The sequence below is a fragment of the Sorex araneus genome, chromosome 1, assembly GCF_027595985.1.
Source record: "Sorex araneus isolate mSorAra2 chromosome 1, mSorAra2.pri, whole genome shotgun sequence".
Classification (NCBI taxonomy): Eukaryota; Metazoa; Chordata; class Mammalia; order Eulipotyphla; family Soricidae; genus Sorex; species Sorex araneus.
In genome coordinates this window covers 248,754,499-248,779,699 of record NC_073302.1, presented here as the reverse complement: position 1 = coordinate 248,779,699, position 25,201 = coordinate 248,754,499, and the positions used below count along the sequence as shown (strand labels likewise).

General features: G+C 40.9%; 1 protein-coding gene across 1 annotated transcript in view; it reads right to left on the bottom strand.

Annotated features, from left to right (window-relative positions):
- LOC101553239 (epithelial stromal interaction 1) overlaps positions 1-25,201 on the bottom strand; it is an 83,863-nt gene that overhangs the window by 28,955 nt on the left and 29,707 nt on the right. The window contains exon 5 of the mRNA XM_055147265.1: positions 9,708-9,801. Within this exon, the coding sequence (XP_055003240.1) occupies positions 9,708-9,801 (94 nt within the window). The remainder of the gene's footprint in view (positions 1-9,707; positions 9,802-25,201) is intronic.

Sequence of the window (25,201 nt, the reverse complement as noted above, 5' to 3'; positions counted from 1 at the left end):
CGTATTTCAAATCTGGTTCCTTGGACTAATAATCTTCCAAGTTTTTTTTTTTTTGTAAACTGCACCTCCATTTTTCCTCACTGCAATTTTCTTAACTATTTCTTTTATGAAGGGGGTTCTTGAAAACTGCTCAGGAGGCTCCCAGCGATTCTTGGCCATGGAGGAAGAGGTTTTCAGTGTGAGGGTTCAAGAATGTGGTGCTGCTTCTGCCCTGCATTGCTGACAATTACCCATGCTGCTCTGGCAATCTTGCGGGTCTCTGTGATGGCACCTAATGAAGCTCAGGGGCCCAGGGGGTGCTGGCAGTTTAACATGGGTTTGCTACACACAAGACATGTGCCTTAACCCTAGACCAACTTTCTGACCCTCAAGTATTTCTTAATTCACTCCCCCCATTTTTGCTATTATAAAAACTCATATTCTATCAAACAACAATAAGCTCCTTAGAGAAAAAAGAACAAGACATTCAGACCTGTACAATCTATAGTGCCACTCATTAGAATATGGAGGTATGGAAGTGTTCAAAAGCTTCACATCACTGAGAGTCAGTAGGATTCTCACCACTGGGCCACGCCGTATGGCAAGTAAGTCAGGGAAGGGAACACTATGACAATGATGGAGGGAAGTAGACACCCTGGAGGAGGACAGATGCTGAAAGAAGGCATTAGGGATCTGCATGATTATAAGTCAAAGCGCATAAAGAGAAAAAGGTGCTTGCCACAGATCAGGTCTGGGCAGGGGGCATACAGGGAGGGAGGGAGGAGGACGTTGGTGGAGGGAAGTGAGCACTGGTGAAGGGATTGATGGAAGGGATTGGAATACTATAAACATGAAACTCAGTTATGAATTACTTTGTAACTTTATAATTCACATTGATCCAATAAAAATTAAAAGAAAAAAAACAGAAACAAAAAACGTTTCCTGCCATATTACATAGGCAAACATTCCCTGTGATGATCCCTTATCTACATCCTATACACAGGTAGAAGGCACAAACTGTGAGGGGCCTCTTCATTTTTATTTTTGAGAAGGTAAGCGGTCATCAAAATTCCATCTAGGACTAAAAGGAGGCAAAGACCACCAAGGGATACATTTTCTATTAGAGAGTGAAATATTTAGCTAAAGCCATATGATGACTTGAGTGAAGAACAAATTCTATTAGAAAGGAGAACAATATTCATACTACTCTAAATAAATAAATACTGAAAGACTCTATTTGTATATTCTAGCTGTCCCTTTGCATATAACTAACTTTTAATTCTTTTACTAGAATGTGAGTTTCAGTTTTTGACTCAAAACATAATTGTCATATAAATAAAGCATTATTTAAAAAAAAATGCCACAGAAATTGGGAAGTTGCATGACACTTTTAACTTTGGAGAGTTCCAAGTCCTTGCAGTCCTAATTGTTTGCTTACCTGACTGTGATCACTAGACAAGGCAGGAAGTTTCTGTTCAAATATAATAGGGGAAAAAACTTTCAATCACTAATTTTCTTACTTCAAAGTATAGAAATATGAATGTCATTTTTTTCAAAGTCTTCTATCATTAAATATTAATTTAATAAAATAATGCTAACATTCTTTTATTCTGCTAACACACAGACTTTCACTTATCCTCCATTCCAGCCTCTGTAGATAATAGATCCATTTAACAAACAAACAAGAGCTAAATTTCTATGGCAAGATCGGATCCCAGATACGAAGGATGTAACAGCCTCACGTGGAAGTTAGACAAGAAAATGATTACAGAGCAGGGTGTCAGGTATTATGATAGAGGACACTGCAAAGGACACTGAATTGAACTGGATCAGGACACCTTCTCCAGTGGGTGACAATAAAGTATATTTTAAGGGTAGGAAATGGATTCAGCAGGGGATAGGGCATTGCGTAAGCAATAAAATAGTAGCTTTGCAATAGTTCCCTAGAACTGCCTAGTACTGCAGGTTGGGTGACAGAAAACAGAAATGTTTTCCCTTACATTTCTGGAGCACAGAAGCCAAAAGAAAAGTGTCTGCAAGTCTGGTTCCTTGTTAGGGCAATGGGAAAAGGATCTCGATTTCTCCTCTTGGCTTATAGATGGCTGTCCTCGGAGTATGTCCCTTTACAGACTCTTCCCCACTGTGTCTGCCTCTATATCAAATTTTTGTAAGAATAACTTTTTTACTGGATTAGGCCCATCCTTTGCACCTAATTACTTCTGGAAAGGCACAATCTCCACATAAGGTGACATGCATTAGAACTGAATCAATGAATTTAGGGAGACACTTTAACCCACGATAAGAATGAAGTCCCATTTCAAAATGGTGGAGTAACAATATTTTTACTCCCATCTTTTCTCAATGGTTATTTGAAGCAGAGAATCATGAAGCAACACAAATTAAGAGAAATATGGATCCCCAGATGAAAATAGATAAAGTCAAAGTAGATGGAAGAATGAAGGGAAAAAAGCAACTAACGTATTGCTGGCAACGGCTAGGGGATGCCCATGCGAAAAGCAGGGTTCAAGAACAGGAGGTACTGACTGATGGGGAGGCTGCTCCTGACTTGGAAAAGCCAGGTGCTTATGCTCACAGCCTTGACAGAATTTTTAAATATCACAACGTCTAGATGAACTAAGCCAGGTCCACCTAGTACACAGGTAGTAAAGATCAGATCCCAAACTTCCAATAAAAGAATTGTGTAAAATCCTGCATACAGAGAGATGGGGAGCATGGAAGTTTTATTCTCCTTCCTCTCCTATGTCCTCAGAAAGGCAAAAGCTGGTGTTTTATCTATGAAATGGAACAGGTTTGTTTTTATTATTTTGTTTTGTTTTAAAGTGGCAGAGTAAACAGGAACTTTCAGAAATTTGAAATATTTTCAACGTCTCAAAAAGATGGCACTGTCATCCCATTGTTCATCGATTGCTCAAGCAGGCACCAGTAATGTCTCCATTGTGAGACTTGTTGTTACTGTTTTTGGCATATCAAATACGCCACAGGTAGCCTGCCAGGCTCTGAAAAATATTTAGGACAGAGGTCCCCAAACTTATATGGCCTACTATGCATCTTCAGAAAGAAAAGTTACTCATTGCCTACCTGGAAATCTACCCATTTTAAGCCAAGAGAAAGCCTCCCCTCCCCATACACCTGAGTCCACTACCACTTCATTCCAGCACCTCAGAGGAGCAGCAGAGATAACGTTGTGAAAGACTGCTTTAGAACATGAAGTCATACGTGATGAAAAATGTTAGATTATATATCCGAACTCAAGTACTATAGTGCAAAGCTCTGGTGGCCCCCAAAGGTGCCAGGCCTCAGCAGCCATGAGCTGTCAGGCCCAGACAGGTGGGCCCACTATTGACAGGTGGGAGTTATCCCGAGATCCCCAGAAGAAGATCCAGAAGCTCCATGATGAAGTATGCTTCTTTAAAAGGACACTCCAACACTCCTGCCTGCAAATATTATAACTTCTCGACAAATTAAAAAAAAAATAGTGAGCTAGTCCCTGGATTCACTCCACAGCACCCTTCACCTTCCCACCCCACACACATACTCCACAAAATAAGAGGAAATAAATGCAAGAAAATTATATAGAATTAGCGATGAGATTCCAAACTGAAAATGAGTTTAAATGCCTGAAAAGTACATCAGATGAAATTTGACAACAGGAGAAAACATTCAAATATTTCTAGAAGGAAATCTCAAGGACTGAAAGTTGTTTTTTTTTTACTATGGGAAAACTGAAAGTTTATACCAGGCATTTATTTATGTCAGAGGAAGAGCTAATTATACACCTTAATCCTTGAAGTATAGGAACCTACCAAATAATTTTTTAATTATTTTTAAATTTAAAAATTTTTAAATTTTTATTAAAGAAGCCATGATTTACAAAGTTACTGATAGCTGAGGTTTTGGCATACAATAATTCAACACCAATCCCTCCACCAGTATCAACTGCCCTTCACCAGTGTTCTCCGATTCCCTCCCCATGCCAACCTTCACCCCACCCCCGCTTATCAACTTGACAGGCACCTGACAGAGTTTCAGTGATTGTTGTTTGGGTCTCATGTTTTCAGTTCTGTTGAATCTGTGTTTTGGAGATAAGGCTATACCACTCACTCATTTCGCAGGTATAAATGAAGCCCTGATGCCTGTTAACCCATTACTTCTAATTTTCTTCTTCCCCACGTGATTGCTTTCCTTCTCTGTTCAAGGACTGAAATTTAGACGGACTGAGATTTCTCAGGAACTAATACTCAAGAGTCAGAAGAACAACACCTTCAATCTGACAAAGAAACATTGTCTACAATTTTGAATATGTACCAGAAAATGGTCATCTAAGTGTGAGGACAGTCTATAGTTTCAACATGCAAGGGCTGTAACATGCAGCTTCTCTTAGGAAGCCATGAAGTAATATACTCTTCCAAAACAAAGATATTAGAACCAGAAATCAAGGGACTCAACACTGGGAAGTAATAAACTCAATTCCCCAGATGGCCCTATACCCAGGCTTCTTGTCATGAGCTAGCTGTACGTTAGAATCACCTGGAGAGCCCTGAGGTCCCACAGCTGAAGCCTCAGCATAGTACAGCCTCCTAAGGGCATGACCCACTTATAGTGACTTTGAAAGCTACCCCAACTGATTGCAAACCTTTCTTTGAAGGGAAAGTTCCCAGAACAACAGATATGTAGGAGGCCTACAGACCAACCAGAACAAGTGACAGGTTAAGTCAGGAGGGGAGAGGGGCTTGGAAGCACTTTTTCAGTATAGAAATAAACCAAATCGATGTCACCTGACAGGCACCAAAGGGAAAATTATGTAGAAATATGCAGCCAAAGATATTTTGCAGTATAGTCTACACAGAAGTGTCACTTGTTGGTAGTGCAGTCACCAACACTGAAGGAAGATGGGCAAATATTCAAAGGGAACTGAGAAAAAGACTGTATCACTGTATCACTGTCATCCTGTTGTTCATCGATTTACTCGAGCGAGAGCCAGTAACATCTCCATTTGTCCTAGCCCTGAGATTTTAGCAGACTCTCTTTATTCATCCTTACCAGTGGTGCCACACTGGAGGCTCTTTTAGGGTCAGGGGAATGGGAACCATCATTGTTACTGTTTGGGGCATGTCAAATACGCCACAGGGAGCTTGCTAGGCCATGCTCTGCCATGCAGGATATCCTGCCCACACAGCAGAGCCAAAGACAAATAAATAAATAAATAAACTTTTTTAATGTAAAGAGAAAGAAAATGTAGAGTGCAACAAAAAAGGTTTGTCACTGAAAAAAATATTTACATAATTGTGGAAAGGGAATAATGATATTGAGAGATTGATTAAAGGATTTAAATTAATAAAATCTTAAATGGATTGATCACTAGATTAGCAAGATACATAATAGACATGTTAATAGATACTCAGCATCAAAGAGCAAAAGGAACAGCAAAGACAGAGTGCAGAGGTAAGCATCTGCTCCATGCTAATGGCCAAGAGCCACTGGGGCCCTTGACACACAGCAGGTGATCCTGGACGATTCAGTGAGCCTTGTCTGATCTCAAGAGTGATCAGCAAAGGAAAGTATGAGAGTGGGAGAAGGTGAAATGAGGATGGCAGATAGTGAAGCAGCTTCATACCAGGGAGCCCAAGCTGCTGGCCAAGGCATTCGACCAGCTTCCAGGCTTGGAGGACCCAGACTTACACTCACCCTGACATTTGCCAGTTTATGATTTCTGACCTGCAGAACTGTGAGAGAATAGACATGTGTTGTCCTGACAGGTTTTTTCATGAAAAAAAAAAGTCAAAGTCCCTGAGCAGTCATTTGTGACTGTAGCAGTAAGAAAGGACTGCAGTGGAAGTCAGATGGAAGGAGTGTGAGGGACAGGTGCCGGGAAGTGTTGGCACTTCAAAGAACATGTAACACATGGACAAAAACTGAAAGAGCCAACTGCATACATGTCTCAAGAAGTAGAAGTAAGAGGAAACGGCTGGAAAGGCCTGAGCTATCAAGCTGTCAAACATGACCATGCACACAAATCTTCCAAGGACCACATGAAAAATCCAAGTTCCCTTTCCAATCAGGGTAGGGCCTTAGATTTATCCGAATGTCTATGAGCTCCCAGGAGATGGCCAGGTTGCTGGGCCACAGATCAAACCTGGAGCAGCAAAGGCCCAGACTACAAGACATCAGAGTTGTGCGGGTGGAGGAAGCTGATTGGCAAGCAAACAGGGCTCTGGGCTTTAAGCTAGGGCATACTGATTTAAATTCCTGAGAAAGAGGATGCACTGGACAGCCGAATCACAGGAGGAGGTTTTTTTGTTGTTGTTGTTGTTGTTTGCTTTTTTGTTTTTGTTTGGGGGCTACACCTGGCAGTGTTCAGGGTTTACTCCTGGCTCGGCACTCAGAAGCTACTTAGGTGGTGCTCTGGGGATCACCTGGGATACCAGGGATCGAACCCAACTTGGCCACATGCAAGGTAAGCATTACCTACAGTACTACTGCTCTGGCTCCAGGCGAGGTTTTTAAAGCTTATTATTCTCTGTAGAAGAAAGGGAGAGGGCTGTAGCAAATCAAGGACTGGAAACTATGTAGTGTGCAACTGAAAATACTCAATAATAATACCTGAGGAAGCTGAGGCAATTCTACATGGACACATAGCACAAAGAACTACATCATCCAGGTTAAGTACCTTTTGTCTGAAGTCCTCTTGTTTAACCCTCCAAGGAATTTTCTTGAAGTCTTTTCACTTACGTTATTATATAATAGTTATTAAAATGCTACCAATCTAGGACCACTTCATATTGAAATAAGTGCAAAAAACTTTTCTGAGTAAATTTTAATGTATGTAGTATTTTTTTTTTAAGTTTAAAACCTGGGGCTAGGGGTTGGAGTGGTAGCATAGTGGGTAGGGCGTTTGCCTTCCACGCAGCCGACCTGGGTTTGAATCCCAGCATCCCATATGGTCCCCCGAGCACTGCCAGGAGTAATTCCTGAGTGCATGAGCCAGGAGTGACCCCTGCGCATCACCGGGTGTGACCTAAAAAGCAAAAAGCAAAACAAACAAACAAACAAAAAAACAAAAAAACACCTGGGGCTGGAGTGAAAGCACAGTGGGTAGGGTGTTTGCCTTGCATGCGGCCGACCCAGGTTCAATTCCCAACATCTCATATGGTCCTCCGAGCACCGTCAGGAGTAATTTCTGAGTGCAGAGTCAGGAGTAACCCCTGAGCATCACTGGGTGTGACCCAAAAAGAAAAAAAAACTTAAAGTTTAAAACCTGAAGCTAATCAAGAAAGCACTGTTCAATTTCATAGATGGACAGAGCACAGGTACCAACAGGTAACTTTTTTAATCTTCACCAAGGTTTGATGTATATATTTTAATTTCCTTAAACATTAAAAATGGTTCTGCACAGGATCCTCAGAGGAATTCTGTGCATATGGATTAGACAGAATATGAAGAGTATAATACAGGTGAAAATTCAGTTAACTATATGGAGCACCAACAAATTATTAATAGTTTGGTGTCAAAATGAGAACTGCTAATGAATGCAATTCACAAGAAATTGTCCTGGGTCCAATCCTGTGTCATCATTTCTATTAATATCCCTGAGGCCAGTGTGACTAATCCACAAAAAAATGCAGCTCTGGGAGACAATTACTGATGTTCCAAATGACAATATAAAATGCAGCATGATCTCGTTCAAATGAAGAAATGTGTCAAAAGTCAACAGAGCGAGTACATACAGTTCTGCCAGGTGTTTCAAACCACAGGACTCAGGAAGCGCTACAGCAGGAAGAAGACCATTCTAGCAGCCAAGCACCCAATGGGTTAAGCTACTTAACTCCTCCTCTCACCTGCCCTCTCAGTCCCAGTGGATCTAGACACAAACCAAAGACTGTCACCCACACAGGATCTAGCTATCGCTTCTCCATGCTTTCCTCCAGATCTCTGTCTTTGGATAGGTAGAGATGGCAGACTTGATATGACTTATGGCCCCTGCACTAGCGAATTTAGACTTTGGAACTGCACTCTTAGAAGTAGGAAAAAGAAAATAAGAAACACTCAAAAAGGTCATAAGTAAGAGCATAATGACCTTTTCCCAAGGAGTTCTGCAATGTCTTTCTGAGTTTTAGAACAAGGACACAGAGAAAGTGAAAATCAGGCTATCTAACCTACCACTCACCTACCCAAACTCTGGGAAAGCTGAGACTGTTTCAAAGCTTATTCCAATCTTCTCTTTGATGTGCTGTTCTTATCTGAAGTCATGCTTCACTGCATTGACTTGTTTGTCTCCAGCCAGCCAGTCAATAACCAGGCCCCGCCAGTCTCCCTTCCCTGCGGGTGACCTGGACACTCATCTCCACTCTCCCCATGTGCCTAGATCAAGCCAGGCAAGACCATTCCTCACCTAGACTAACACAGAAACCTCAGAGAGCAGTGGATTTCAACTTTTCTACACCTTCAGGGAAGTGGAAAAAGGAAAGCATTTCACAGATTGCTAAGGGAAAAAAATAATTTATAATTGAAATATTTAAATAACAATTTATATAACATTGCTACATGATCCAGGTATACAATGATTTAATCAGCTATAATTTGGGAGGGTGGAGGGGGTTGGGTGCCATACCTGATGGTGCTCAAGGCTTACTCTAGGCTCTGAGGTCAGTGATTATTCCCAGTGAGCTCAGGGGACCATATGTGGTGTCGGGGATTGAATCTGGGTTGGCTGCATGCAAGGCATACAGTACCTGCTGTACTGTCACTCTGTTCCCAGCAATAATTTGTGTGTGAATAATCAGGAAATCTCTACAGACCAGCACTGACAGTTTTGTGGACTGGTAGTTGAAAAGCACTTAGAGATCTATTACTTTAGGTTCATGCTTCAAATAGTTACCAGTGTGATCTGTCTAAAATGGAAACTTTCCATAGGAGGGCACTTGTCATAAATGTGTGAGGTCCTAGTGCTAGCCTCGGAATGTTAGTACCGACAAAATGAGATCCAAGTTTTCCAGTGTGGCATACACATTCAGACTATTGACCTTCTATCAGAGTACCATCAGCCTCCAAGGTGGAACTTTTCCAGATGGCTCAGTGTTTGGGGCAACCTACTGCTAGAATTTGGTGTGCAGATAGTAAAGATAGTAAGGATGCCAAAAATCCCGTAATAGCCAAGACACCCCACACGGCGACCCATCTCTCTCAAACTGCAACCAGATAGATTCTTCTTGTGGCACCTGCCTGCTTCACATAGATTCTTCTCCTTGTGGTGCCTGCCTGCTTCTCCAGCCCTCTCTTCATCATCTAGGCTGCATGTGCACAGCTCTTCTTCCATTACACAAACCATACTTCTTGCCTGCTTCTGTGTGTTGTTTAAATGTTGACATTCATCACTCTGCCTGGTCACCATTAAAACTTATGCTCTATGTTCATCGTTTGCCTTTACATTTCTGGCTTTTGTCCCTCCCTTGACTGAGGTACTTGCAGGTAGATATTGCATATGCTCAGTCAAACATATGTAAATATAAAAACATAAGGAATGGCTGGGTGGAAGACTGAGTGGGATGAAGGGCTTTTCAGAGGTTGCTGTGTAGTCCACAAACCCAACTGAAAGTCTCAGTTTCAGATCATCTGCCTATATTTCTATTGGGTCATTTAATGCCCTTAATATTCATTCACTGAACTCTTCACAAACTGCCAGCTGGCATTCTTCAGGACGGTCCACTTACCCAGGCTGAAGCTGCTGGTTCACCAGGAGCAATTTGACAGGTATTTTTGTTTGGTAATTCAGTGTTCAGTTTGCTCAAAAACTGAGATGTCACGCTGCAGGAACACAAATAGGAGTTAGTGCCTCCATACAAATAGAAACATTATTATTTATTGTACTTTAGAAGACTAGCCTAGAATTTTATCGACTGAGAAATAAAATTGTCTTAGATCGATAAGAAAGTTTGTGAACAAAGTATGATAGAAAATCAAAACCGAGGACTATTGCTAGACTGCACATATTCTTTCTTTTCTGAATGTCTCCCCTTCGTTTGCCTTTGTGGATGCCATTGTGGCAATGACAGATTCCCACCCATGCTTGGTTGTGGTTCTGGTGATGGTGCATGCATACTCAGTCCTGCTGCTAGCTAGGGGGTGGGGTGGGGTGGGGTCACAATTTGTGGAGTTCACACATTCTAGCCATGTTCGTTTGGGGTCATTCACACACATTCTTACCAGGGCTCCCATTCCTGACCAGTGTTTTCACCCTTTACAATGCTCACATACATTTGGCATTGATGCAGCCAGAAATCACTCCCAGTGCCAGGAATTACAGACAGCTGAGCTGCCAGGATCACACTTGACACATTTAGAGGCATTCAGGATAAACTGCAGCCTATCATCTGCAAAGAAGATACTTTAGCCCCTGAGCCCCCCTCTGGCCCCCTGCATTTTTGGAAAGCAATTGTTTGAAAGATGCCAATCTAGGTTCGCTTAATGCAAAACCATCATTTTTTATTTTTTCTCCTCCTTTGTGAATTTTGACAGGGGAATAAGTGTTTCCTCAGTTGCCACCACATGGGACCCTCCTTTCCTACCTGAACACTTAACGCTTGGCACTCAGACCTCACCTTAGCATTGTGGATTATTCCGCTCCAACACCTCCTTCCACAACAGTTTTACACCAGGCTCTTCACCCTTGTCCTCTACTCACAGTTCCCCCCTCAAAGTTTTAACTACTCTCAGGAGACACAGATGCTCTAATCCATCTGATCCAGTCACTCTCAACTACAATGGATCATGAGCCCCTCTGGGTTCCTGAAAGCAGAATGGACTCTCAATAGACACACACACACACAGACACACACACACACACACCCTTTGCATTTGACTTGTATCTTTCACAAAAAAGTAAAAAGCACGACTACTACTGCTGCTTCTGAAATTTTAGTTTTGAAAGATTGTGAAGATCTGTATCGAAATATCCTAAATTTTAATAAAAAGGTATTTGCCCTAAAAATCCAAGCCATGAGTCTCAGGAGCTAACTCTAGGCTCAAGGTTGCATGTGTTGTATGCCCAAGGACTGGCATTCAATCTGTGTCACTACATGGCTCCTGGGTACCACATAGTCCCTGTGCACTGAGCAGTGACCCTGGGTGCCCCAGTGCTGCTGGATCTGAGCACTGAACCATTCAGCCAATTGAAGTATCACCAGGAGTGATATTCCCTGAGTATTGTTAGGGAGATCTACCAAAAAATATAAACCATTGCCTCAATTTCCCTTATCACCTATAACAAGTGTAGTTTGCTGCAAAGATTTTTTCATCATTACTTAAGTGAGAGTCCACCACTCATTAGTTTAATTTTTATTCTTTTGTCCTTTTCCCAAAGGAACTGATTTTTCCTCCTTTCCTCCACATGAACAAGCAAGTACCTCACAACCAAATGCCTGATTTCTTTTGCGCCAGACACTCAGAGTCTGCTCCTGACGGGCCCCCTTCCTCTCATTACCCTGATTTTTCTCCTTAATATTTTAGGCCTAATGCTGCGATCCAATTCATCAAGCGCTCAGGACATGGGCATCAAAGAAAACACAAAAGGCCTGATAAAAACAAATGGTCTTCAGGGGGGCCGGGGGGAATCAAAAGAAGGAATTAGAATTAAACAAGGATGCCAGCATCATTTTAAATAATTCCTTCAGTAGAACATGGCATTTGAACAAGGTCAGAGAAATGATCCAGGAAAGCAAGAGCTAGAAGCTAAGCAAAGTACATAACCCTGAGAAGCACAGGCCCCAGCCGCCGAGACTAGCAGCCTTTGCATTTGTCTTGGATTGCTTATCTCGCCTGGAATAGACAAGGAGACTAATGAAGTCGCACCGTCTGGAAGCTGCCCCACTGTCTGGAGCCTTATGAAGTCATCCGTCAAAAGTGTGAAAAAGAAGAGAACTGCCAAGAGTGCAGGGAGATTTCTGAATAGCCTTAGCTGAGCATAGCTCGTAGTGAAAGCAGGGTAAAAGAAACACTGGGATAAGCAAGAAACTTCCGACAGAGCTGACTGGCAGTCCTATGTGCTGCTTGGATGTTGCTGCTAACTTGCCGATGCCAAGCCCTAAGCAGGCAGGAAAGCCAGCTCCCAGCCCATGTGCCAAGTTTTATGAGCCCACTCATGCCACAAGATTAAATCAAAATGACAAGACTATACATCTGTCATCGGAATTTGAAAGGGGCCCAGGGGGAATGTGAAGAAATCCCAGGTGATTAGCTCTGAAAACAAGACACGCTCCAAGGCAACAGGCCAGACGCATTGTTCTTAATAATAATCCTAGTAATAATCCCCTTACTTTAACGGAACTGAATCAAGATTCCGATAGGTCTTAGCATTTGGGTGAGGGAGGGTATCTTCCAAGCAGTGCTCAGGAAGCTTGGGCCTCCCTCCTGGTAATTCTTGGCCCACACACTTGAATTTCTATGTGTGAGTTGCTCCTGCAAGGCTGTTCCTTGGTCCCTGTGGATCCTGGATGATCCTGGCCACTGGCAGTGTTTAGGGGTTTGCCAGATTTTGCTCTAGGGCATTGAGGACTTGTGCAGGGTGCCATGTGGGCCGAGGATCGATCCAGGATCAGCTACAAGCAGATTACTCTGATCCCTTATCACAGCAGTTTATAAAAATAAAATACAGATGCTTCCTGAGAAGCAAGTGGAACAGGACCTGCTAGAATAAAAGTCTAACCAGACAGACAGCTAGATGCCAGTGCTCTGAGTCAACTCTTTTCCTCGAGGTTTCTTTCTCGTTGCCACTACTAGGATTCTGCTCTTTGCTGGAAAAGGAGGATCCTATCCATTTTATCATTCTGACAAGCATGAATACAGAGCTTCCTTTATTCTCTATAAAATGGATGGTGGGGCTGGAGAGATAGCGTAAGGCTAAGGTGCTTGTCTTGCACACGGGTGATCCTGGTTCTATTCTAGCACTGCACATGTCTCTGAGTGTTGCTGGGAGTGATTTCTGAGCACAGAGCCTGGAGTAAGCCCTGAGCACAGGTGGATATGCCCCACCCCTCACACAAACGAAACAAAATGTTAATGATGTTCAAGCGAATTAACTAAGATAGGGCTGAGGGGGCTTTTTTGGCTTGTTTTGTTTTTCACTTTTGTTCAATCTCCAATCTTTGGGACCAAATAGATAGTACAAGGAGTAAGGCATTTGTCTTATAAGAAGCTGGCCCTGGCATGAACCCCAACATCAAATATGATCCCCTGAGGTCACCAGGAATGATTCCTGAGGACAGAGCCAGGAGTAACCCCTGAAAAGAGCCTGGTGTGGCCCAAAAAACAACAAACACTTTACATTCTTCAGACACTCTTCCTATTTGTGATGTTGCAACTTCTTCTAAAAGGTTGAAGAAGAGCCTTTTCTTCCTGGCCTTCTCGGCCTTGAGTTTGGCCCTACAGTTGATAACTGACCAGAGGACCATGATAAGAAGTAACACTCATGCCTTCCAAGGTTATTTATAAACATCCAAGGCACGTGCTTCCATAGTTCTTTCCTTTCTGAACTGGAAGAGTGGTGACCCTGGCACAAATGTGGAAGTTATATATTTAAAATGCTAGAGCCAGGATTGGAGTGATAATACAGTGGGCTGGGTGCTGGCTTTCCACACAATTGACTGGGATTCGATCCCCCACGTCCCATATGGTCCCCTGAGATTGCCAGAAGCGATTCCTGAGCGTAAAGGTAGGAGTTAGTAGCCTCTGAGTGCCACTGACTTTAGCCAAAAAAAGAAAAATGCAAGAGCCTCTAGCAGTTATCAGGTTTGATTCCTGAATATATGAGTGGAGGTCTACCCAAACTTGTTTTAAATGTCAAGTATAGATATATCACTGTATTGCTGTATCACTGTCATCCCGTTGCTCAAGGATTTGCTCAAACGGGTAGCTTGCCAGGCTCGGCTGTGCAGGTGGGATACTCTCGGTAGCTTGCCGTGCTCTCCAAGAGGGGTGGAGGAATCGAACCCGGGTAGGCCGTGTGCAAGGCGAATGCCCTACCTGCTGCGCTATCGCTCCATATATATGAGTACTGTGGGTAAAGTATGTGTGTGTGTGTGTGTGTGTGTGTGTGTGTGTACTGTGGGCAAAGGGTGTGTGTGTGTGTGTGTGTGTGTGTGTGTGTAGAAAAGTTTTTATTATTTTATTTGTATTCGATTCCTCCACCCCTCTTGGAGAGCCCGGCAAGCTACCGAGAGTATCCCGCCCGCATGGCAGAACCTGGCAAGCTACCCGTGGCGTATTTGATATGCCAAAAACAATAACAAGTCTCACATTGGAGATGTTACTGGTGCCCACTCAGCAAATCGATAGACAATGGGAGGACAGTGATATATATATATATATATAAACAAACACATAAATATATGCTATACATATATACACACATATATATAGGTCTGTTTATTACAGTAATGTTCTTACCCAAATAATACAAAATGAAGTAATATATACAAAAGAATCATTTGTAAGTAAGTGATCCATTCCAAAAGTACATAAGAATGGACCAAGATAAGATGAGAAGAGCAGAAATAATTTTCAAGGATCTTAGATATATCACTAGGCATCTTAGATACTGCAGAAACTCAGTAGGGGAAGATGAAGATGAAAAAGAGGAGGAGCCCACTCACCCTGAAAATGTTTTCTTATGAGTCCAGGAGTTAATTAAATCTTAAGCATAAAAATAAGTAGTGATGGGGACCAGAGTACAGTACACTGGGCAGGGTACTTACCTTGCATGTGGCAACCTGGGTTGGGTGCCAGACAACCTATGGAATCCCCTGAGCTCTGCCAGGATTGATCCTTTTTTTGGGTTTTTTTTTTTTTGGTTTTTTTTTTTTAATTTTTTATTGATCACCATGTGGAAAGTTACAAAGTTTTCAGGTTTAAATCTCAGTTATACAATGCTCGAATACCCATCCCTTCACCAGTGCTCATATTCCACCACCAAGAATCCCAGTATAGCTCTACCCCGCCCCCTCACACCCCAAAAGGATTGATCCTTGAGCACAGAGCCAATGTAAGCCTTGCGCACCATCAGATTTTGCTTTCTTTTTTTGCTTTTTGGGTCACACCTGGCAATGCACAGGGCTTATTCCTGGCTCTGCATTCAGAAATTACTCCTGGTGGTGCATGGGGGGCCATATGGGATACTGGGAATCGAACCCGGTTCAGTCATGTGCAAGGCAGACACCCTACCCACTGTACTATCACTCCAGCCCCTGAGCACCACCAGATTTGGCCCCCCCCAAAACAAAAAGATAAAAACAAACAAATAAACAAACAAAAAAAAACAACTTACTTTTGATGGGGATTTCGAAAGAGAACACTGAATTATAAGAAAGTGAAAGAAGGAAAGGGATGTGATTTGCTACTCTGCAAAACCATGAAAAATTTAAAATATATTTATGAAGAGTCATCAATTAAAAACACAAAGTTTGAGGGACTGGAGCAATAGCACAGCAGGTAGGGCATTTGCCTTGAACATGGCCGACCCGGGTTTGATTCCCAGCATCCCATATGGTCCCCTGAGCACCGCCAGGAGTAATTCCCGAGTGCAGAGCCAAGAGTAAACCCTGTGCGTCGCCAGGTCTAACCCAAAAAGTTAAAAGACAAAAAAGACACAGAGGTTGACATGTTTGTTTGTTTGGTTTTTGAACCACACCTGTTGACACTCAGGAGCTACAACTGGCTCGTTCTCAGGGATTATTATTGGTGGTGTGCAGGGGGACCATGTGGGTTGTCAGGGATTGAACCTGGGTTGCAGCAGTCACAACCATATGTATGGCAAGTGCCTTAATCTTTCCTCTAGTTTTCTAATTCAAGCTTGACTTTGGGGTGGGGGTAGGGGGTGATTTTGAGTCACACCTGGTGATGCTCAAGGGTTACTCCTGGTTCTGCATTCAGGAATTACTCTTGGAAGTGCTTGGGGGACCATATGTGATGCTGGGTATCGAACCCAGGTCAGCCACATGAAAGACAAATATCCTATCCACTATAATACTATCTCTCTGGCACCCCATGTTTGACATTTTGAAAGCACAACAATCATAGGAAAGGCCGCTGAGCATAAAATTGTATGTGATTAGCCCATAATTCCTATGAGAATTTTTTAATAGAAAAAAATGCCAGGGTTTTTAATGTTCAAGGATTTTTTTTCTTTTTTCAAAAAGTTCACTTAGGCCTGTAGGAGCTTGTAACTCAGCAGCTGCCATTCATTGCACCCCAGGGCTACAAGGTGCTAAAAGCACCTGTCAACCAGGCTGCCCACATCTGCCAACATTGAATCATGACAGGAAACATAAGAACATTCTAATAAAGATGTTAAAACTAAGTGGTTGTAATTAGGAAGCTGCCCTTGCCAAAAAAAAAAAGTTAAAAATGAAAAAATCAGTTACAAAATCTCTTCCCTGTTCCTTTTTACCTTGCTGGGAGTGGATGGGCTCATTTTTCCCCCTATTTCCCTGTTAGTGACACACTCAGAAGGCTGCAGATGCAGGAAGGTAATATTAATGAGGGGGCTTGTGGTTAACGACAATGGGAGTTTAGATCCAGGACAAATAACAACTGCCACCTCAACTGAAGAAGCCCAAGAGAGTAAAGAGACTTCTGACAAAAAAAAAAGAGTGGTCTGCAGCAAGGGGTCACCTATTCCTCAGCAGCTCCAGGCAAGCAGTGCCCCAGGGGGATGCATTACCATCTGTCTAAGTTTTTATAGGCAGCACTAAAATACTAGACACTTGTGCTGTTTAATAGCTCATCAACTAAGTAAAAGTTTTATAACATTATGAGCTGACATCCTTGCTTACACACACACACACTCTCTCTCTCTCTCTCTCTCTCTCTCTCTCACACACACACACACACACACAAACACACACACACACACACACACACACACACACACACACCAACTCTGCTATTCCTTAGGTGACAGTAAGGTGAAATATCTATACACCAAAGCCATAAATATCAGCCCTGTTGCCAGCATATCACATTAAGTATGAAATTTTTCAATTGAAAATATTTTTCCAACTTATCGTTGATTCATAATTTTGTGGAATTTCAGAACTTGAACTTCAAAGTATCTGTGAAGGTCTTTTGTAATCCTATTTTATTTACCAACAGCATGACAATGCTGTGAGGGGTTCTAAAGACCAGTTTAGAGAAGTAATTCACTCAAGATCACATAGCTAGTAAAATGTCCCAAGTAGGACCATCCTGACACCAGAATCTATGCTTTAAGCCACCACCTGTGACTGCATTTCATAAGCAGCGTCTACATGAAAAGATGCAAATTAAAATTACATGCCATTTCATACCTGTCAGACTGGCAAAGAAAATTATGATAACCTTGTGATATGCTTTCAAACTTGAAACTCTTACAAACTGCTAATGGGAAGACATATTGGTGTTACTATTTCAGAGAGTAATTTGACAATACTTGGTAGAATTGAATATATCCATAAGGTCCAGATGTCTACTCCAGAGAAACCCTAGAAATGTGTCTAAAGAGAAATAAACAGTGACAGTTAAGCTAGCATCATGGGGGCCACAGATATAGTACATTGGAAAAGGTATCTGTCTTGCACACAGCTAACCAGGTTCAATCCACAGCACATATCACATATGGTTGCCTGACTTCCACTAGGAGTGATATCTGAGCACAGGCAGTGTGACTCCCAAATCAAAAGTCATCCTTGTCATCACATTATCATCAAGCATCATGGGCAAAAGCCCCAGAAGGAGAAGAAAGATAAAGGGAAAAGATGGGAGCAGAGAGAGATAAAGAAGAAGAAAGAGAGAGAGAGAGAGAGAGAGAGAGAGAGAGAGAAGAGGAAGTAAAGAGGAAAAAGGAGAAAAAAGAAATTAACTTGGTCAAAATCAATAATTGAGATTGATACATCTCAAAAACAGCAGTTTCCATTGGAAGGGAAAACTAAGTTATAAAGAACATATGACAAAGTGACAAAAAATAGTGTCTAAAACACAAAATGGCAGTATGTGAATGTACTTGGTATAAACTCTCCCTCCCCCCATTTCTGTGTGTGTGTGTATTGGGAGGGGGTATGTAGTATAGGCAAATTAGAAAAATGTGTATAATGAGAAGAAATGCAGTTCATGACATCTGAATATGCTCTGATGCATCAGGAACTTCTATTATTACAAATGGACCTAATGCCTTCACTAAGGCTTCCTCATTATTGTGAATAATCTAATGTCTGTGCTAAAACTTGTTCTACTGCCAGAAATAAATGACACCACAGAACATCCACTTTACATAAGTGCACCCAGCAAATCACCAAATACCCCTTCTCTCACTGAATGAATGGCAGCTATTCCTATGCCAATTACAGTTTGATATTTGTTCCTGTCCATCCTCCATAAAAGGAAGATTTACTGAGATAGCTATCATAGAACTGTCCAACACTCTGACATAAGCCACCTCAGACTAACCCCCTCCTATTTCTTGAGACCCTTCGTCCAATCACTCAACCAAAACCTGAATTCTAATCAGTTCTTCCCAACACTCTCTTATGGAGATATCCTAGTGTTTTTTGTGCTGTTATTTTTTTTCTGTAATAAATAATAACTTGCTCAAATGCAAATATGTTCCTCCTGGTGTGTGACTGAGAGACACTGGCAAATATTACACCAGAGTAATAGGCACTGTCAGGAAAGAAGGTGGGAGAAAGGTTGAGAGTAAATAAATGAATAACACTTCAGTTGACTCTGTGATATTTATTTTTTTAATGAACCAAATATGGGAGCCAGAGAGACAGTAAAGCAGGTAAGGTGCTTGCCTTGTACACAGCTGACTCAGGTTCAATCCCCAACAACCCATATGGTCCCATGAGCCTACGACTGCCAGGAGTGATCCCCTAGCGCACAGCCAGGAATAAGCCTGGAGCACAGCCAAGTGTGGCCCAAAAGCCAAAAGCCAAAAACAAACCAAAAAGATAATAAATAAAAAAGAAACAAGTGTAACTAGCATTTTTTTAGCACCATCATGAGAGTGTCACTTAGTAGTTAATACATATTTTCTGCAGGGCTGAAATATTTCTCAAATAGAAAGAGAAAATGGTACCAGAAAGCCCAGGAGGTAAAACACTCACAGTGCATACAGCAGTGACAGCTGTGACCTTGGTTTGATCCTCCACATGACATATAATGCCCTGAGCACTGCCAGGGACCACTGACTAGCTCCTGTGTGTCTCCACGTGGGTCTCCCCACCCATCCCCCCCAAAAAAAAAAACAGAAAATAATCTTTACGAGTAATAGCTAATATATTTTGGTGGTGTTTACTGGTGGAAAAACTTGGCATAAGTTTTTCTGAGCTCCCTAGAAAAGTGGTTTCATAAATACCAATAAGACTTATGTGTGGCTGGCACCATGAGGACCATTTATGGTGCTTCTTAGGAATTACTAGACTCAAAACTGGATGTTCTAATTTAGTGTGTCTGGAGTGGGACTGGGAATCTGTGTTTCTTAAAAGCGCCCCCGGTGATCTTGAGAACGACTACAGTACTACAGATTGATAGTTAATATGCATAATTATATGGGTCCACATGATTCTGACTTATGAATAATTTATATAAAACATTTGGAAACAAAAATCTCAATATGTCTTAAGAAACTTTTGTGTAAGTACTATTTAACAATACATTCCTTCTGTATTTGCAGTAGCTTCACAAACCTGACCGTCACTGCCTTGAGGATTAGGTGAGCAAGTAATCACTGTTGCATTTGCGAATGCATTTAAATAGGTGATAAATACTTCCTCAGTCTCTTCTCTGTGCTTAGGAATATGGGTTAGGACTATCTATATGGTTATTATTTTTCCTGAGTCAGTTGCATATAACTAGGTGTGAAAAAAGCCATTCATACATCTGTATGCACTCACAGAATTTATTTAAGTAATAGAGAGAAAATGTACTAGATAAGTAGTTCATTTTAAAATATCACACAGATAACAACTATGCAAAAGCTAACAAGGCATAAGAAAAAAGACATCCTGCAAATATCCTCAACAAAATCTTAGCAAATATTGATTAATTTGGTAATTTTATTCAATAATATATGTAAAGTAGCATGTATCATTACCACATGGAATTTATTTTATGGATTCAAGGATTCCTAGCATATGCAAATCAAAAGGAAATAAGTGAATAAATATCTTGATCATACCCACATCAGAAAATAGATATAGGGAAAAGTTTTTGACAAAATTCAATTTGCATTTATAATTAAAAAAACTCAGTTTTTCCAAATTACCAAAATTGTGTGCCATTTAGATTATAAAAAAGGAGGAGTAGATTGAAAGTGGGATTCAATGATCTGTAATGTAGGGACATTCGTAGTGGGCGTGGTATTTGGGACTCTATAATCTCACAGCATGTAAACATTTACAGTCCTGTAAACCAACTCTACTTCAATAAAAAGAAATGTAAAGGGGTGGGGGACTACACCCAGAAGTGCTCAAGATTTACTAATGGATCTTTGCTTTTGAAATCACTTCTGGAGGTGCTCAGAGGACTATCTGTGGCCCTCATGTGTGCTCAGGAGGCTGGGGGTTATTTCTACCAATACTCAGCCAATCAGGTCAGTAGTTCAATGCTAGGACCCAGGGATGCAGTACTACTCAGGCCTGGCAGTGCCTGGAAGCTTCCAAGGCCACATCTAGTGATTCTGGGAGGCCATTTGGAGCAAGGGATCAAATCCAGTTGGGAGCACACAGCAGTTGCCTCTAAACTGCTGTACTAGCTCCTAGCCACATACAAACACCCTCACAACCATATTCTGCCCTCCAAGCCCCCACATTTTCAGACCACCATTAGCTCCCACTGACTTTTATTATAGAGCATATATTCCATTGTTCAGTGTCACAATCTTTCCTTAACCAACACCATCAGTTTCTTCATCCTCTCTCTCAGCTCCATTTTCTGGGAAAACCCAAACCCAATTTAAATTAAAAAAAAAAATCTGTTTTCACTCGCTCAGTGAAAATAATGCATCATGTGTTTGGGCAATGGCTGATATAAAGAATGATAGAGGGAAAATATGAAATCTCATGAGTGCAGCTACATCCAGTCACTCTCCATTTCAGTTATAAATTCTCAGCATCTCATCCCACACAAGCCTATCAGCTGACAATCTCTTCATTCTTTAGTAAGAATAAATCACATGTCTTCCATCTTCCCTAACACTAAGTGGTCAGTTGTCCCTACATATGCACCATAATCTTCACTGTCACTGTCATCCTGTTGCTCATTGATTTGCTCGGGTGGGCACCAGTAACGTCTCCATTATGAGACTTGTTGTTACTGTTTTTTGCATATCAAATACACCATGGGTAGCTTGCCAGGCTCTGCCGTGCAGGCATGATACTCTGGGTAGCTTGCTGGGCTCTCTGAGAGGGACGGAGGAATCAAACCCAGGTCAGCTACATGCAAGGCTAATGCCCTACCCACTGTGCTATCACTCCAGTCCACCATAATCTTAAATTAAAAAAATTTTAAATACTTTATCTGTTTTAATAGCAATTTTTACTATCATTGGTTAACCCTATGATTATACATGCTCAGGAAACTATTCATGTATATATTTTCAAGAATTCCATTTCTTCTGCCAACCTCTTTCCGTCCATCAATCTCTGCCTCCTCTACTACATTACTTTTCTCAGTACACAGTCTTGCCCAATTTAAGAAAACTTTTCCTGGTTCCTATAGCTTTGGCCAGTTGCTGCTTCATTCTGCTGCTCTAGTTTTCAAATAATTCAAGAGCTTTTGATAAATGTCACATCTCTTCCCATATCCACATTTACTACAGAATCCATTCTACGCAGACTCCATCCCAATATTATGCCCAAATTATTACTATGAAGATCACAAATGACTTCATTATTGTCCTGTCCAATGATCATACTCTCTTTAACCTTTCAACAGCAATAAAGAATTGATGAATTACTCCTTTTTTGAGAATACAATGTCTTGATTTTCATGATATTATACCTCTCAGATGCTCTGCCATGCATACCTAAATTATATTGATAGAGACCCTCTAGCTTTAATACCCAGCCCTCTTTCCAAATATACAACTTCTTCTTAAATGACTTCATTCATTAGGATAGTTTCATGCTAATTTCCAAATTTCTATTACCTACATACCACTTCACTCAAGGCAAATTTATTTAACACAGTCCAAGAACAACTGCACATTTGATATCTCCCAGGCATGTCTAACTTAGCATGCTTAAAAGAAAACTTTTGGCCTTTTGTTTCCTCGACCAAGGCATCTGCTAGCCATTCCCATCTCAGTACATGGCACCACTGTACCTCTAATTTATCAAGTCAGAAACCTGGAAGTCATTTTTGATTCTTTCTTCTTTCTCATCCACAATATTGATGTACCATATTGACTCTCCATCCAAAATATAGTACTTTTTCTTTTTCTTTTACATTTTCCTGTTCAAAGTCACCACCTAGACCATTTCTGGTTTAAGCCAGTAAACCATAATATTTTTACTAGCTTCTGCCTTTCCATTCTTGCCTCATCAGTTCTACTGTCCACACAGTGAACGGGCTAGTCATTTCTTTAACCAGGAAAAGCAATCTCTCTGAAAGGTCTTCCTCTTGTGATAAGACTCAGTGTTAAAGCCCGAATGCTCTAACTCCTATTTTGTCAACTTCATGATCCTCTTTTATTCACTTCAAGTCAAACACATTATTTTCTTTCAGGCTGTTCAGCACAATGTGTGCTGTCCCCTCCCTTAGACCCTTCTTCCCAGGGTCTCAGCAAGGCTGATTCCTTCTCATGCTCCTATCTTCAGCCCAAATACCATCCTCTCCGTGTTGGGTCTTTCCTATGTGATAAGGAGATCCTCCCTCCCCCTGCCTGTCTCAGTATTCTTCATCAATGCATCCTATCTTGAGCACTGTAATTTTCTTGCAAGAATTATTATAGTCTATTATCCTATATATTTCCTTGTCAGCTTATTCTCTGGATTTCCACATTTTGTCAGGGTGCCCTGTTTGCTGTATTCACAGTACATTCCTAGGGCCTTATAATCTAAGGTAATGCTTAACGGTTTCAATATCAGGTTCTATACTAGATGTTCACTGTTTGTTTGCATGTTTGGGTTTTGGTCAGGGATTACTCCTATCTCTGCACTCAGGAATCACTCCTGATGGTGCATAGGAAGCCACATAAGATTCGGGGATCAAAAATACCCACCCACTGTACCATCTCTCTGGCACTTAGGAGCTTATTGTTCAATTCATAAGTGAAAGTGCTTTCTACGATGCTATGCATTACCAGTGTATTCACATTTTTGTCAGTGGCATAATTTTTTAAAAAAACTGTTTCTCTTGCCAGTAATGAATGTTTCTGTCATTATTTTTATTGACTTATATTTATTTTCTTTCTTTGAACATTTTTAGGGGGTTGGGGGCACATCCAGCAATTCTTGGAGATACTCATGACTCATTGCTTAAGGATCACTTCTGATGGCTCTTGGGGGATCCAGCATGCAAGACACAAACTGCAGCCCTTTGAGCCATCTCATGGCCCTAAATATTTTTTCTTAGCTTCTATTCAAATCCTTTGTTGGTTTTTTAAAAATAGTCAAAGTATGTAAGACTTTGGGAAGTTTTGTCTATTAATAATGAGGTTATTTCTTTTTTCTAGATGATGAGTCTCTTGTAAAGTTATCCACTGACTTTCCCATAATTAATATTTATATGTCATATTGCTTCTAAGTTTTTGTATATCACTTAGGAAGAAATTTTCACCACAAAATATAACACTCATTACATTCTGTTGATCAATTAAATCAACAATATTTGACACTGATTTTTAAAGACTTTTTATCAACAACTAGTGTCCTAGTAATACATTTATTCATGTTTCTAGACCCTTCATTTCTATTCATTAATATTTATATTCACTTTATAGCCACGATCCTTAGTAAAATGCTTCATTCTCAATTTTTATTGTTACTAATTGCTTTTAAGACCAAATGGGATACTTGAATTTTTAAAATTCACTTGTATCCAGTAAGTTGCAATTTCTGTTTTGGCATTAATTTTTCCTCAATAGTCACTTTGAAAGGAAAATTTCCCTTGATTTTTATTGAGGCATCATGATTTACAATACTGTTAATGATAGTTGTATGCATACAATGTTCCCGCACCACACCCACCACCATAGTGTCCACGTTCCTCCGTCAATGTCCCAAGGTACCTTTTCAACTACACGCGCCATTCCCTATTCTTAGTATAGCTGTTCCGTAGACCAACTCTTGGCTTCAACAAACACCTTTGAGCATTTGTTATTCTCCCACTCTGTTTTTCTATGTCCCATATATGACAGAGATCATTCTGTGTTTGTCTCTCTCCTTATGACTGACTTCACTCAGCATGATACCCTCTAGTTTCATTCACATAGTGGAAAATTATATAATTTCATCTGGCAAGCTACACGTGGCATATTCAATATGCCAAAGACAGGAACAACAGGTCTCACAATAGAGACATTACTGGTGCCCACTCAAGCAAATCGATGAGCAACGGGATGACAGGGATGACAGTGACAGTGACATCTTTACTTATAAAAGTGTAGGGTTCTATTGTGTTTATATGCCATAATTTCTTTACTCATGTGTCTTGGATACCTGAGCTGTTTCAGATCTTGGAATGTGAATAGTGCTGCAATGAACATAAAAGCACAAACATCATTTCAAAACAGTGCTCTGAGGCTTTGGGTAGATATCAAGAAGTAGAAAGAGTGATTTTTAGAAGTTAAAATGGATAAATGTCAGAATATCTTGTTGCCTGATATCTAATTTTACTCCATTTTCCTCAGAGATAGTGATTTCCTTGTATTTGGGAGATTGGTGAAAGTTTTAGTTATGACCAAAGGAGTACAATTAATACTTATAAAGGACATACATCTTCATATGCTGGGTGCAGCCCCTTATTAATATGTCTACAAAATCATGCTGAAACATTGCTATCAAAATCTTCTATTTCTTTGTAGTCTTTTGGTTCACTTAATCTGCTAATGTCTATAAGGAATTAGTTAATTAAAGGGGAAATTTGATAAATGCATAATCTTTGTCATGGCAGATTTAACTGCTTTATATTTTAAAATCTATGTTGATAAAAATTATGACTCAAATTTTCTTTTGGA